Genomic DNA, 13707 nt, shown 5'->3' with positions numbered 1-13707 from the left:
CCCCCTATGTATTACAGTAATGCCCCATCAGGGGCTATCTAGGACAATGCACTGAACTGCACTGAAATAAGCAAAGTAAAAGCCATATAAGAAATGAACAGTAATAGTTGAAAGACTGTTGTCACATCTTCTACAAGAACAGGTGATATAAGGTAGCCTCGAAGAACAGAGCATCTCAAGATGCAAGTGAAAAAACTAGCAGGCTGGTGGCTGGTGACAGCATTCCGGAAGTGCCAACAGAAGACACAGCTAGCCACTCACTTGGGCACATGAAGCGGGTTGTAGAGGTAGATTCGTAGGAAGGTCTCCTCTCTGTCATGGAAACCGTACAGGCGCCTGCGCATGAACAATCATTCATGTATAATGCTTCCCACATGGAAAGCATGATTCCTGAAAAATAAACTCCTCGAAATGATAAGCATAAGTTCACTTTAGTTGCTTACTCGGGCATCTTGCATGCGCATACGGAAGAGTGCCATCCCGATTCAGCGTGTTTCATGTTGTGCGGATAACCACAAACTTGAGATGCAGTTATGAATGACAACTGTTTTCTTTGATGACTATGGAAACAATGTTACAATGAGCCTCATGATTAGCAGCTGCCTCATGTTTTGCAAGTGCACTGGAAGCATCATTTTGTGTTGTTTCAGGCAACTTTCAAGATTGCCACTTTCATCAATATAAACATAGCTTCAGTTTGTGCTGCGTACTTTATGTAACACATTTAATAACTTTGCTTTCATAATTTTGTTGGTCTGTGGAAGGACAAAGACATAGACAAGATACACAGGACAAGTGCTGACTCTCAACTGAAGATATTACTGGAAAAGTTTGTATTCGGTCAACATCCGTTTCTTCGGACTGCCAAAGGACCACGAAAAGGTTCAAAAAATTGGGCAGTCCGAAAAAACGAATGCATGCAGAAAACGTACCATTTTATAGCTATCTCTCGGATGGAGAGGGTCAAGGATGTAGTATCAGACTTGCGCAACTCTGCCAATGCATCGTTGAGGTGGCTCTAAAAATTGAAAACAGGCGTTTATAAAAAATTTTTTTAATGCGACAGCGGCTGCTGTCAATGTAGCTTGGGTCAACACTGCCTGTTACTGCTTTAGCGGCTAAAAAAAAACTGTCGATCTTTTGCACGGTGTTCCGCTTGCACACAATGATGTTTGATTCAATTTCAGCCAGGGTCACATAATCACTGTACATTGATGACAGTCTCATCAATGCTTACATCAACTCGGAGCTCATAGGCTGAGCAGGCACTGGCTCTTCATTCTAAGTGCCGGAGTCATACGAATTCACTCTCACTTGACGGATGATTGTCAGTTAACTTCACACAGGGTTAGAGATCTTTGTGAGCGTCGGTGAATCCTTCATGAGGTATCCTACTTGGAGTCTAAATGCCAGCGGCACACAGGTCTTCAAACACTATGTCCATGGAAGGGGATTGATCACATGCGCTGTCGTTCTCTCCAGGTGAGACAGCTATCTTGGGTGCCGAGTGTGAAGCTCGCGTGGCGAAAGCAGGTGCAAAATGCCTATTGTGTAACCGCATTCCATAAGTATGGAAGCATGCCGACAGCAGACCTAAGGTCAACAGAGTAGCTTTTGCTGCTGTTTAAGCACAGCACCATGTGGCTGGGCATGCGTGACCTGTACAGAAACTTCAGGCTGCAGATCACACCTTGGTCCATTAGCTGCAGAATCGCTGTGGTGTTCGGCCGCAGAAATACCATCTGTATGGTCTTTAGGTCTTTGATGTGGCCATCTGCAGCACAGTTGTCCCCAAACAGCAGAATTTTTCGATTCTGCTGTTTGAACCTTTTGTCCAACTCGCAAGTGTACACTTCGAATAACTGCTGTGTTTTCCAGGCCTTCTTGTTGGCCTCGTACCGAACAGGTCGGGTTGCCTCCTTAAGAAACCTTGGATTCTTCGATTTCCCTATGACAAGCATCGTAAGGTTCTTGCTGCCTGACATGTTGCTGCCGACGAGGACAGTCAGCCGCTCTTTGCTGTGTTTGCTGCCACAGCAGGGGTCACCAGAAAATGCAAGCATGTTCTATGGGGGCATTTTGTAGAACAATTCGGTTTCATCGCAGTTGAAAATGTTTTCAGACATGACCTACTGCAACAAAGATTAGTTTTCCATTGCGATACTGTGTAACAGCTGAATCATCGACAGCGCTGCTTTCTGCGCACATCTTCTTGAACTTGAGGTCATGGCGATTCTTCAAATTTCTCGACCACCCGATGCCGAACTTGAAGCCTCCAATGATCATTTGAAGCATGAAGGCCTCCAGCTTTTGCTTCAAGATGTAACCCGACACCAACATTCACTTTGTGACCATGGTATTTGGCCACACGAGAAGTGCTTCCCCAAGCTTCGAGTAAACGGAGTACTCCAACTTGCATTCTTTTTTTGAGCCCCATTTGACTTTCCAGCCTCTTCCAATATCTTCAACTTGCTTTCATGAAACGCAAGACAATTGCTCTGGAATTACGAACTCCTTGCACACGTCAGCTTGCAACCGGCCGCTTTCAGCATGCTTGATGATCACGGCTTTCTTTTCCTTCATCAGCCTACGATGAGGCTTTGCATGCTTCAAAGTCATGGGCGAAGATGATGAAGGCGTAGTCGGCACTATCGCCATCAGTGACGCATCCCGTTGAAAATCACAGCGCCAAACAGCAGGAAGCTACTTAGCAAATGTCAAAGACAGCGCACAGCAACACAACACAATCACACGATCTATCATAAAACTAACCAAACAACATGTAGATACACACGAAAGGCCGTAGCCATGGCTGCTAACGGATTGGCGTGCGAGAGCGCTGATTTGATGTTTCTATACAATATGGTGGCCGTGGTGCTACGGCTGGCTATGGCTAGTGCATTGGCATGCCAGAGCGAGGGTGCAAGGCTGCAACATAATCAAAATGGTGGCAATGGATGCCACTTTGAACCTGCGGCTAGGGGTAAGGAGTCCGGAAAATCTGACAGCGAAGTGTTTGAGCATACGAAATTTCAAACGTTATCGAGCATGTCCGAAAAATCAGACCTTGACTGTATAAGTGAATGCAACACAAACAGAAACCAAAGGAGCATGTGGTGAGATACAAATACGAAGGTTAACAAAACATAAAGGTTAAAAGCTATCAAACATCAAGAACTGCCAGAAGGAAACTAAACCACAAAGGCAAAAAAAAAACTTTTAAAAGATTATGTAGAGTGAGCACATGTGCTAAGCAGATATGCATATTCCTTGTCTGACAACAAAACCAAAGCCTGGGTGAGGCATGCATCCCCCATTCTTCTAATATGAAAACCTTCAATTACTTTGCAAGTTGTTTGGCACCTATGTCTAGAAAGAACTTTCACATCTACCAACATGGGTGTGCAGCCGCATGTGTGACAGTGCAATGTTAGATGCGTCGCACTAGATTTCTTTAATGATTGATTGTACTCTTTTAATCAGATATTGAGATACCTGCCACTCCGTCCCACAACTTTTCATATGTTAGTGGTATTTGATACACAATCTCAGTCTTGCAAGGCACAAACACTGACAAGTACTTTACATCACAAGCACCTTATCTACTACGGCACCACTCAAGTTTTCTTCCGAGCGGGCAAATCCTTGACAAGTTCTCTGGAGCTGAGAATGTGTTTACCCTTTATCTATAGGCAACATTGCTTAAACTATGCGACAACTTGCAAACATTTTTCTTTTTTGTGTATTTTCCTGTTTACTTGTACTAGCCCGATTTGTCACCCCTTTTGAAAGCTTCTCACAAGTTCCGGACAGCACTTGACTGAAAAGACCAGCTTGCTTTAGCCTCTCGATCTGTTGCAAAATACTTGGCTGTTTGTCATGTGCACGCACTTTTTTTCCACTGATCTGAGAGCTGTCCTTTGTTTTATGGCTTTTTAATGACTAGAAGAAAAATGAAGTATTGGTTTCTTAGACGTAAAAGAGTAACATCAACAAACATGATCAGGTCCAAACATGAGGCAGAGATCTAAAAACTGTAGATTGTGATAACAATTGAGAGTCAGCACACATCCTGTGTATCTCGTCTACGTCTTCGTCCTATTGCACTGCAACAAAATTATGTTACCCTAGTAACTCACCCAACTTTCGATCCTATTAAAGTTTTCTTTCTCCAGCTACCACACCTTCCTGTGCAGCATTATGTGTTTCGTTTTTCTCCTTTCATTATCAAGCGCCTGGGCAATAGCATTACAGATTTTCATGTTTGTGCAAAGAAAGAAGGAAAACTTGCTTTTGAGTACAAGCTTTGTTAATTTAGTTTGGCCTAACAGAACGCTTGCATTTCATGTTCCTGGTCAAATTTCCGGCCTTTACTATAAGCAAGATTTTGGTGCAATAAAGTTGTTTGGAAAGTTTAGCGTGTTTCTTTTCCTTTTCCAAGAAAAAACATTCGCAATTAATGGGTTTACTGAAAGGCATTTGGGCTCAACAAGAAATTAAATGCAGCTAGCACTCACGTGCCGCGGAAGACAGCCACATGGTGGACGTGCCGGTGCATGCTGGTGGCCCGTCCAGCTGCCGTGTTGAGCAGCAGGTCTATCTCGGAGGCGAGCACGACAGCGGAGCGCTCGGGTCGTGGCTCCGTGCACGGCACCGTCAAGTACGGCAGGACCCCGTGAACATGCAGGCATGCTTTCTGGCCTGCACAAGGACAACATGCCATTTCAGTGTCAAGCACTCAGGGCACAGACAAACAAAAAAAAACAAAAAGCCATACAAAGAAGTCAACGTGGTCACCGAGACATTTCATGGCAGATGTACACAATCAGCTGAAACCAAATGGAATCTTTGGGAACATAGTACCTGAAATGCATCAGAGATTACATGTAGATTAGCACAAACTGTAACATGGTGCACTTTTTATATGGTACTGATCTGAGTGAAATGAAACAGCAATGCTATGGTAGACAATCAACCTGTGCATAAACTCCACAAACCACTTGAGTGATGAAACACTAATAGAAAATGTCAATGTTTCTTTCATGATTCTGGTGCCTTGTGTTTTGTACTTACTGCCTAACATTAAGAGTGCTTTAAGTTTGCCTTGCACACCGATGAGCAAAAGTTTGGACCACAGGTTCTGAAAAGCCAAGCTACTTCATAACTTGGATGAACAGCATAAGGTATACAGATCCTATGTGCTATGAGAATCAGTTGAAGTGAAGCTTTCATTGGTGTTTGTGAAGAACATTGTTCTCATTTAAGAAAGAAATGGTAGCATGATCACGATGGATTGACGATGGTATGACGACAATGCGATGACGATGACAGCATAACAACAATGGTATGATACATTAGAGCATGAAGACAAGGGGATAATAATGCTGAAACGACGACAGTATGGTGACAATGGGGTGACTGCACCAAAATGTGACAACAGCTGCAGGACAACTGGGTGACAACAGCATGACGATAGAGGAATAATGAAGGGCTTAGTGACAACAACAGAGTGAAAACCGCAGAATAGTGTCGACGTGACAATGAATGAATGATCATGATGGCACAAGGACAAATAAATTACAATGATGGCATGTTGCATAATGACAATGAATTAACAACAGAGTGAAGGTGCCATAACAGTGACATTAAAGCAAAGGAATGATTACATCAGTGGCATGACTGCAAAACTCTTTTCACATGAAACAAACTAAAAAAAAATGTTACTAAAAAAATGCTTGGCAATGTTAGTGAATTCCTTTGCCACCCTCCAAGACTGCGTAACTCTTCTTTGAGGCCATGGAATGGACTCAAGAGAAGGCTCAACCTGCCCTGGAGACATTCTCAGTGGAGATCGACTTGGCACCACATGTAACAATGCTGGGCTGCTGACTGCATCAAGACATTTCGGTGCTCTTTGGCCATACCTGGCCCTTGCGCCATAAAACCCCAAACATCATCAAGACATTTTGTTTTTATTTTTGTTACATAGCATCTCATATATCTGATAAATGTTGTTATGTCTATTAGTACATTTTACTGGTCCCTTTAGAGTGTTCTCGCGGTCCCGTTTTCATTGGGCTGGTTGAAATCAAGCACTCAAAACACATTTGTCTGGTTCAGTCAGAGCCCCATGTTTATGCCAGGCGTGCTCGGAGGCGCTCCCACCTTCAACCAAGATCAGACAGAAACTCAATCATGTGGCTACTCCGATTGCTCAGGGAGCATCTAGCACGATCAGCTGGGTCAGGATTTCCATGGCACTAACCTCAAAGAGGGCTTCACATTGCTTGGCAGCTTGGTAGGAACCAGTCAAATGCAGCAGACGTTCGTTCTTGTCTCTTGGCATTATCCTTCATTTTGTCCTTTTCTCTTTTCCTTGACCAGAGGACAACTAACATGGCCTCCGACAGCCAAGACAGTCAAGATGCCAAAGACCTTTCCTTTCTTCCCTTATCTTTCTTACCTCCACCTTTCCTTTCTTCTTAAATTTCCCACAACAATGAAACAATGCACCGATCAAAAATAGCAAGCAGATGAACCACATAACAAACAATGTGAGATAGTAGCGGAAATACACAGGTGCCGGAATTCTCCGCAACATGACATGAGCCACGGCATTCAATCCATTTAACCTGTCATGACTGTACGGCAAGGGCAAGAGGATGAGGTTAGGAGCAAGCACCCGTGGGAAGTGTCGCCTGCCTAGCAGTTCTTCTATTAGACTGCAATCCATTGTTCAGAGCGTTGTAACAACTCAACCAATCAGACTTCACACAGAGCTGCCCCCTTTTGTTGCTTTTCTTTTACCAGTATTAACTAGTTATTGAAACTACTTCATGTCTTTCTGGTGGCCGTCTGTGAAACAGAAAGTCGGCAGAATTCAGCGATTTCTCTGCCTCTGAACTCCAGCAGACATTTCATTTGCAATGGACCTAACATTGTCTACATCCAATATAGTGTTGTCTACTCCGGTCTCCAAAATGTCCTTGCAGAGAAGGCACCACTGACAAAGTCTGCGTGGTGCACAAAATCGCACAAAAATTTTGCAAAGTAGCTCGGTCATTAATGCAACTAACTCTCAGCTGCACATTGTCACAGGGGCAACTATTCAATATGCAGTGTCGGTAGTGATAGGCAGTTTTGTTTGCAACACAGGATGAGAGTGAAGCTGAGAACAAAATGGCATAAGGATGACAGTGTAATGACAGCTCTAGTGGTGTCATAATGATGACGACATAACAGAAAACGATGGACAGTTTTTTTATATGTTGGTGGTTATGCGAAGCGTTTCTATGATGCATCACTATGCCATTATCATTATCGCCCGCCATTTTTTCTCCTTCACTTTTCCCCATCCTCCAGTTGAGGAAAAACGATTATAAACATGCCTGGGTTAGATAATAAGGATTCTATTTGCTGCTCATGTCGTGGCATCAACAGGGACAGTGATACAATTCATCACATTAGAGAATAGCAATACACTGAATAACATTGGGAAACAACCAACAACCTAAAGAGGGAGCCCACAGTTCAGCAAATAATTAATGCCAAGTTTTGCCAGTAATTCAAATCAAGAAACAAAAGGTTGAACTTAATATCTACATTTACTAAGGATAGGCGATTATTTGAAGTTTCGAGTACGAATAGACATCAACTGTAAGTATACGAAAAAGAACTACAGTCAATTTCAAACATATTGAACTCGAACGGGATTACGAAATAGTTCGATATAGTGATATTTCTAAATATAAAATACGCTTATCTGAGTTCTCCGCCCTTCTTGGACAGTTTCTCCAAGATCGTGAAATTAAGTAATCATACCAGAATAAATATTTCTGCTGTAAATAAATGCACTTGCATTTGGCTATTGAATAATCAATTCATATATTTAATGCTGACAATTTGTATTCCATTCATATTAGAATAAGTTGGCATTTGCCCACCTCTAATACTTACGTATCGGGGGAAATATATCTAGCAATACATTATATAAAAAGCAAACATCAAAACAACATCCCAAGGATAACCATAAAGGTCCCAAAGACAACAAAGCAGAAAAAGAAATTCAATTCTGGGGTTTTGTGGGCCAGAACCATCATCTGACTATGAGGCACACCGTAACAGGGAACTCCGGATTAATTTTGACCACTGGGTTTCTCTAACAGGAATTTTTGCATTTTGCCCCCATCGAAATGCGGCCCCCGGGGCCAGGATTCAATCCCACGATCTTATGCTTAGCAGCGCAATGCATTAGCCCCAAAGCAACCATGGCGGGTACAACAAAACAGAAAAAAATAGTTCATAGCAACAATGCCTGTAAAAGAAGGGACAAAGAATGAAAAATATTTACAAAATGCAACATAGTCACACATGCTTCTGGCATTGTGTAGGCAACACTGAAAGGAAGGAAGTGTGACATAAAAATAACAGCTTCAGCAGGCAATGCTCTTGCACAACTTTTCGAACTTGCCATTAGCCTAGCCCTGCTTAACATTTTGTACAGCCATCGGCAGGCTTGTACACATTACAGGAAAAAACAACCGATTATAACCACAATTACTCTTTTCAAATGTTTCATACAATTACTAATTACTGCCTCATGAAAGTAACTGAGCCATTATTAAAAAGTAACCAATTACTTTAATGTTACTTTCCTCCCTACTTTTATTAACACTGCACAAATACAGTTACTAGAACAAGATGGTCTGGCTCTTTGAATGTGTCCTATGTAGCCCTGCACACTTTGTTAACAATCTTCACTATGAACTGCATTTCAAAAATGTATCAATTAATCTCTCTTCATTTTATTTTGTGAAGACATCTGGCAGCTAGGCTGACAACTAGCTCAATGTGCATGCTAGAGGGAAAATCAGAGTAGGAAAGTACGAGCAGTTTGCACAAAAGACTGCGGTTACTCAATTCTCTATGAAGCGCAGAGCTGCATTGTTGCTGGCGTTTGGAGATAGCGCTCGTGGCAGGGCCCATGGATAACTGAAATATCCCACTAGGTGACTGGTGCCTAGGCGACTAGGTGCCTGGCAACAATGTCCAAAGTGGCCATCACTATTGAGCCATAGAACCACCAACAATTTGGTAGCCACCATTTGATGGACTTTATCTCGGTGCCCTTTACTCGTTAGCCATTTTAAATGGCTGTACACGTTCCTTGAAAATGTAGCCAAATATGTCATATAATTTAATATAATGCTGCTTATTTTTCAGCCCTAGAAATACTGTTTGTGTGTTACAACCATAAGTGTGTACGAGTCATGTAATATCAAACAGAGAGAAGCATAAGAGTTTAACATCCAAAAACTTCCGCCTATATCAGAGAAGTCACAGACTGCACTAAGTGAAGAATTGAGCAGCAGGTTTGACCGCTTATGAAGGCCACCTATAAATGCTTCTAGGAGTGAAGGAAGGAAGGAAGGAAAACTTTATTTGGTCCTGCAAGTAGTGATAATTAATCACTAAGCGGGCCGCTCCCACGTCAGGACTGGAAGGCCAAGCCTCACGGCCACGTCGTGAGCCTGCTGGACAGCCCAGAATTGTTCATCCAGGTCCGGGCTGCGAAGTGCAGCCTCCCACCTGGACGCATCCTTGATCGCCGAGTCTTCAATTCTTTCGCAAGACCAGAGCATGTGTTCGAGCGTGGCTAAAGCACCACAATCTTGGCAATAAGGCTCTGTATACGTCTCTGGATAAAACATGTTCAGCCTCCATGGGCAAGGATAAGTACCAGTCTGTAGTAAGCGTAATGTAAGTGCCTGAGCCCTGTTTAGTGAGCCCTGTTAGGAGTGAAGGAGAGAAATTTATTATAAGATAGAAATTCAGAAGTTGGGCTTCCAAGACAAGTGTGCATATCTGCAAGGCGGCCATGTTCCACTGACCCATCACATCTGCAGGACACCAATTTTGAGGACCATTGTTCTAGTTTCGTCCATTTCAACTCTGCAGTTCGCACCAAACTCGACTGCTCAAAGCTGCATAGCCTGTCAGGGCATGTTTCATTAAAAATGCAACTGATTACATGTAATTGGTTGCTGAAAAAAGTAATTTAATTACAGTAAGCATTACCAAGCAAACAATGCAATTGTTAAATTACAAAATTATCAAGAACTTTCTTCGTCTTGTGGAACTGACAATATCAACTCCACAGTTCTAAAACAGACTAAATTTTACTCATCTTTGTCTAAACTTTTCCCGCAGTCACTCGGTCGTGGTCCTTCCTTTAGATTGGAAGATTGTGAATGTGGTTCCCATTTATAAAACAGGCAGCAAGCATTCTCCCTCAAACTACTGACCTATTTCGCTGAAAACCATCTCCGGCAAATTGATGGAGCACATCTTTAATTCTTTAGAAACGAATTCTTTTTCCATGCCATCTCAACATGGCTTTAGGCATCTGTTTACTTGGGAGGCTCACTTCCTTCCTTTCACTCATTGCCTGCATTCAATATGTGACTAGTGTTCCAGAATCAATTGTACCTCTTTAGATTTCTTGAGGGCCTTCGATAAAGTAAATCATGGCCAACCTATGCTCTACCTTTCTTCCTTAAACCTTCACCACAATATACTCATTTGGCTCAAATAGTTTATGCCAGCCGTTGACAGTAGTATGCTTCTGCCAAAAGCCATGATTCGTCCTTAACTAATGTGGCATCAGCTCTACCGCAAGGCTCCCTTTTAAGCCCACTACTTTTCCCAATATTCCAATAACAACTTACCTGATTGTGTTTCGTCCCCCATTCACCTATATGCCGATGACTGTGTAATGCATCACAAGATTCTTACTGGTAGTGACGAGGAAATTCTGCAGACTGATTTAAGTAAATTTTCCACGTGGTGTAAACAATGGGTCAGGAAATGAAACCCTAAAAAATGCGAGCCGATGGCTATTATAAGACTCAATGTGTGCGCTCCTGCATTTACGCTTAACAATGTCCAGCTAGAACATGTTTCAACTTACCGTTATATAGGTTAACTATATCGTCCAACTTATCCTGGAAATGTCACATCTAATAACTAGTTAATAATGCTAATCACCTATTGGGCCACTTGTGGAGAAATTTTATCAAATCCCCTGCCTCAGTAACATTACTCCTATATAACTAGCTGTTAGATTGTGCAACATTTCGATGGGAAACACATACAAGGGAGCGCTACTTGAAACTATCCACTGATTCCCTCAGTCGTCACTCAGTCCCCATTGACACACACACAAAGAATTTTCAGTGAATGTATAGAGCCACTGGTCCTCACATGTGAAGAGCCAGATGGAGGATCTATCAGGTTCCTTGACTTAAGCCTGGGTCTCTGCCTGAGGCACATTTGTTGACAATACAAACTGCATGCAAACAAGCCTCTTTTGCCATTCGACCCTGTGCATTCTAAGGTCATAGAAAGAGCCATAGTTAGGCCTTGCCACATTAATGCGTTAAAAAATCATGCCATCACAGCACTGCTGACAACTTATAGGAGCAAACACGCAGGCTATCCTTCCCACGTATCGGTATCTGTGGCACAATCACTGCTCAAGGAAATCAGAACCAGGCAATCATTATGTGGGCAGGAGCCCCGTGGCCGAAGCAGATGTGAAAAAATAGAGGTGATACCGTACGTTCATTCAATCTCGCATCACATAAAGAAAATTGCTGAACGGCACAATGTAAAAGTGTTTTTTTCCGGCCCCAGAAGAATTGCTGAGCATGTGTGCGAATCTAGGTGCCACAGAGAAACAAAGCTGTGAAAACAACACAGAAAGACGATCGTCAGGTGCACTCGGGGAGTGGTGCATTCTGTTCAATTTTCATGCGGCAGAAAGTATGTCAGACAGACCGGGCGCTGTCTGAACGAAAGATTGAAGGAGCATGACTATAATGTTTCAAAAGCAGTCTGACACCTTGGGATTCATCATAGAGATTGCAGATGTCAGACAATCTTTGCGAACTGCACTATGGCAAGCAAAGATGCCAGCCAAATGACACGAGAGATTACAGAAGCCGCCGAGATTGAGCACATAAGAAGTATGTGAGCAAGCACGCAATCTGTTTACCTTAGTACAAAAGAAATCAATTTCCTCACACCCTGATCTCTAAAAAGTTTTGTACCCTCATTGTTCCTTTTTATTGCAATGTTCAACGCAGCCAAATGATAAATGCAACAAAGCCAGCTTCGTATTCATGGAAGGTCCTTTTTGAATTTTTTTGTTCTTTCCCCTTTGAGTGTCTTCTTGTATTTATCACACTGACGAGGGAATAAATCGATAGTTGCAAGTGGTGTTCCGTTGTGTGTGTTCCTCTTCTGTGTCCCATCAAGATGTCGCGCAATCCAACATCTAGTATGCTATACCAACACGCCCAGTCTTCAACGTCAGCAAGTTTCCTATATAGAACACTAGTACGTTCCAAGCTGGAATAAACTGCTTCCATCTGGGGCATTAAGAATGCTAGGCTCGTTAACTCTTGAAATGGTTCCAAATAATCCCACATGCTTCATTCTTTCCAACTACAATCGTACCTCGAGCTTAACCTTTATGAAAAACAGCTTGTGCCTGCGATCGTTATCCCTGAGCAGAAAAATTTTTCGCTTATGCCTTTTTTAGAAAGTGTTTTGTCACCACGTCCTTCATAGTGAATTTATCCTAATAACCACACATCAGTCCTCTCAAGTAGATCACAGTCATAAAGTAAAAGGTACTTTTTGTCACACTACTGCGTTTTTATGCTCATTCATTCCATATACAACCAATGACTGATATTGTGTTAATAGAAGACTGCACTTTTCTGCCAAACTATCCTTTCATTTTTTGAGTTATGACAATACCCCATGACTGCAAACGTTGTGCTCTGTATTCATGATTCAATTTTTTTTTTATTTCTTTCTCTTTTGCCAACTTCGTTGTTTTTAGCACCAATGTCGCTAGTATTATGTAAACTTATAATTAATCTTGTTATTGTTGTACACACGCACCCCACTCCGCTCTACAATACCTAGGTGCTTGAGGGTATGTAAAATAAATCAACAAGAATTTTTTAAATATAAAAATGAATTAGTGTACAATCAAACGCAGTTATAACAAACAGGCTTATAGTTAGAATTATAGTTCGATATATTAGGTAATATTTCAATATGCCCTAACTCACCTAAACAAACTTAAACAAGCTTTTGTGATGCATTGTCACACATGGCTTTGTCATATGCTGCTGATCTGTTTTATAAGCTAGTAATGAGCATTTTCCTGCCAAATTAATTTTAAAAATGTCTGAGAGAATACTTCACCAGTTGCTATAAATGAGTGATGTAAAAGTTGGCAAAGCTGAAATTTGGTAACGGAAAGAGTGAATTTCCTGAACGTTGTGCAATAAGGCTAGGTATACCAACATTCTCGTTTAAAAAAACATCACAAGAGTGTTGCATACACTTGTTCTGTCAGGCTGCTGTGGTATATGGCAGCTGGCCCATGTGGCAGCTGGCATGAAATGAGCCAGTGCATCATGACGTCATGACGCACTTACCACCTGGGTACCGAAAATGAAACTGGTTCGCAGGAACGAGTATTACAGTAAATTATTTAGAGCACTCTGATGCATGACAGTACTTTAACATGCACCCGACCTGTAGCACAAAGCTACAATGAAAACCAATACCGGTTTGTGCAAAATGGAAGCTTTGCAGTTGAAGAAAAATTTATCTCAGTCAGTTGAA

The 13707-nt window shown here is 42.1% G+C and overlaps 1 protein-coding gene across 2 annotated transcripts in view; it reads right to left on the bottom strand.

Annotated features, from left to right (window-relative positions):
* PolZ1 (DNA polymerase zeta catalytic subunit) overlaps positions 1 to 13707 on the bottom strand; it is a 187922-nt gene that overhangs the window by 126450 nt on the left and 47765 nt on the right. For both annotated transcript variants that reach the window (XM_075695099.1, XM_075695098.1), the window contains 2 exons: positions 4518 to 4701; positions 262 to 336 (listed from right to left, as the gene is read on the bottom strand). In XM_075695099.1, coding sequence (XP_075551214.1) covers positions 262 to 336; positions 4518 to 4701 — 259 coding nt within the window. The remainder of the gene's footprint in view (positions 1 to 261; positions 337 to 4517; positions 4702 to 13707) is intronic.

The sequence above is a fragment of the Dermacentor variabilis genome, chromosome 6, assembly GCF_050947875.1.
Source record: "Dermacentor variabilis isolate Ectoservices chromosome 6, ASM5094787v1, whole genome shotgun sequence".
Taxonomy (NCBI): Eukaryota; Metazoa; Arthropoda; class Arachnida; order Ixodida; family Ixodidae; genus Dermacentor; species Dermacentor variabilis.
Note: the sequence above shows the minus strand (reverse complement) of the source record. Positions and strands in the feature narration are given on the sequence as shown.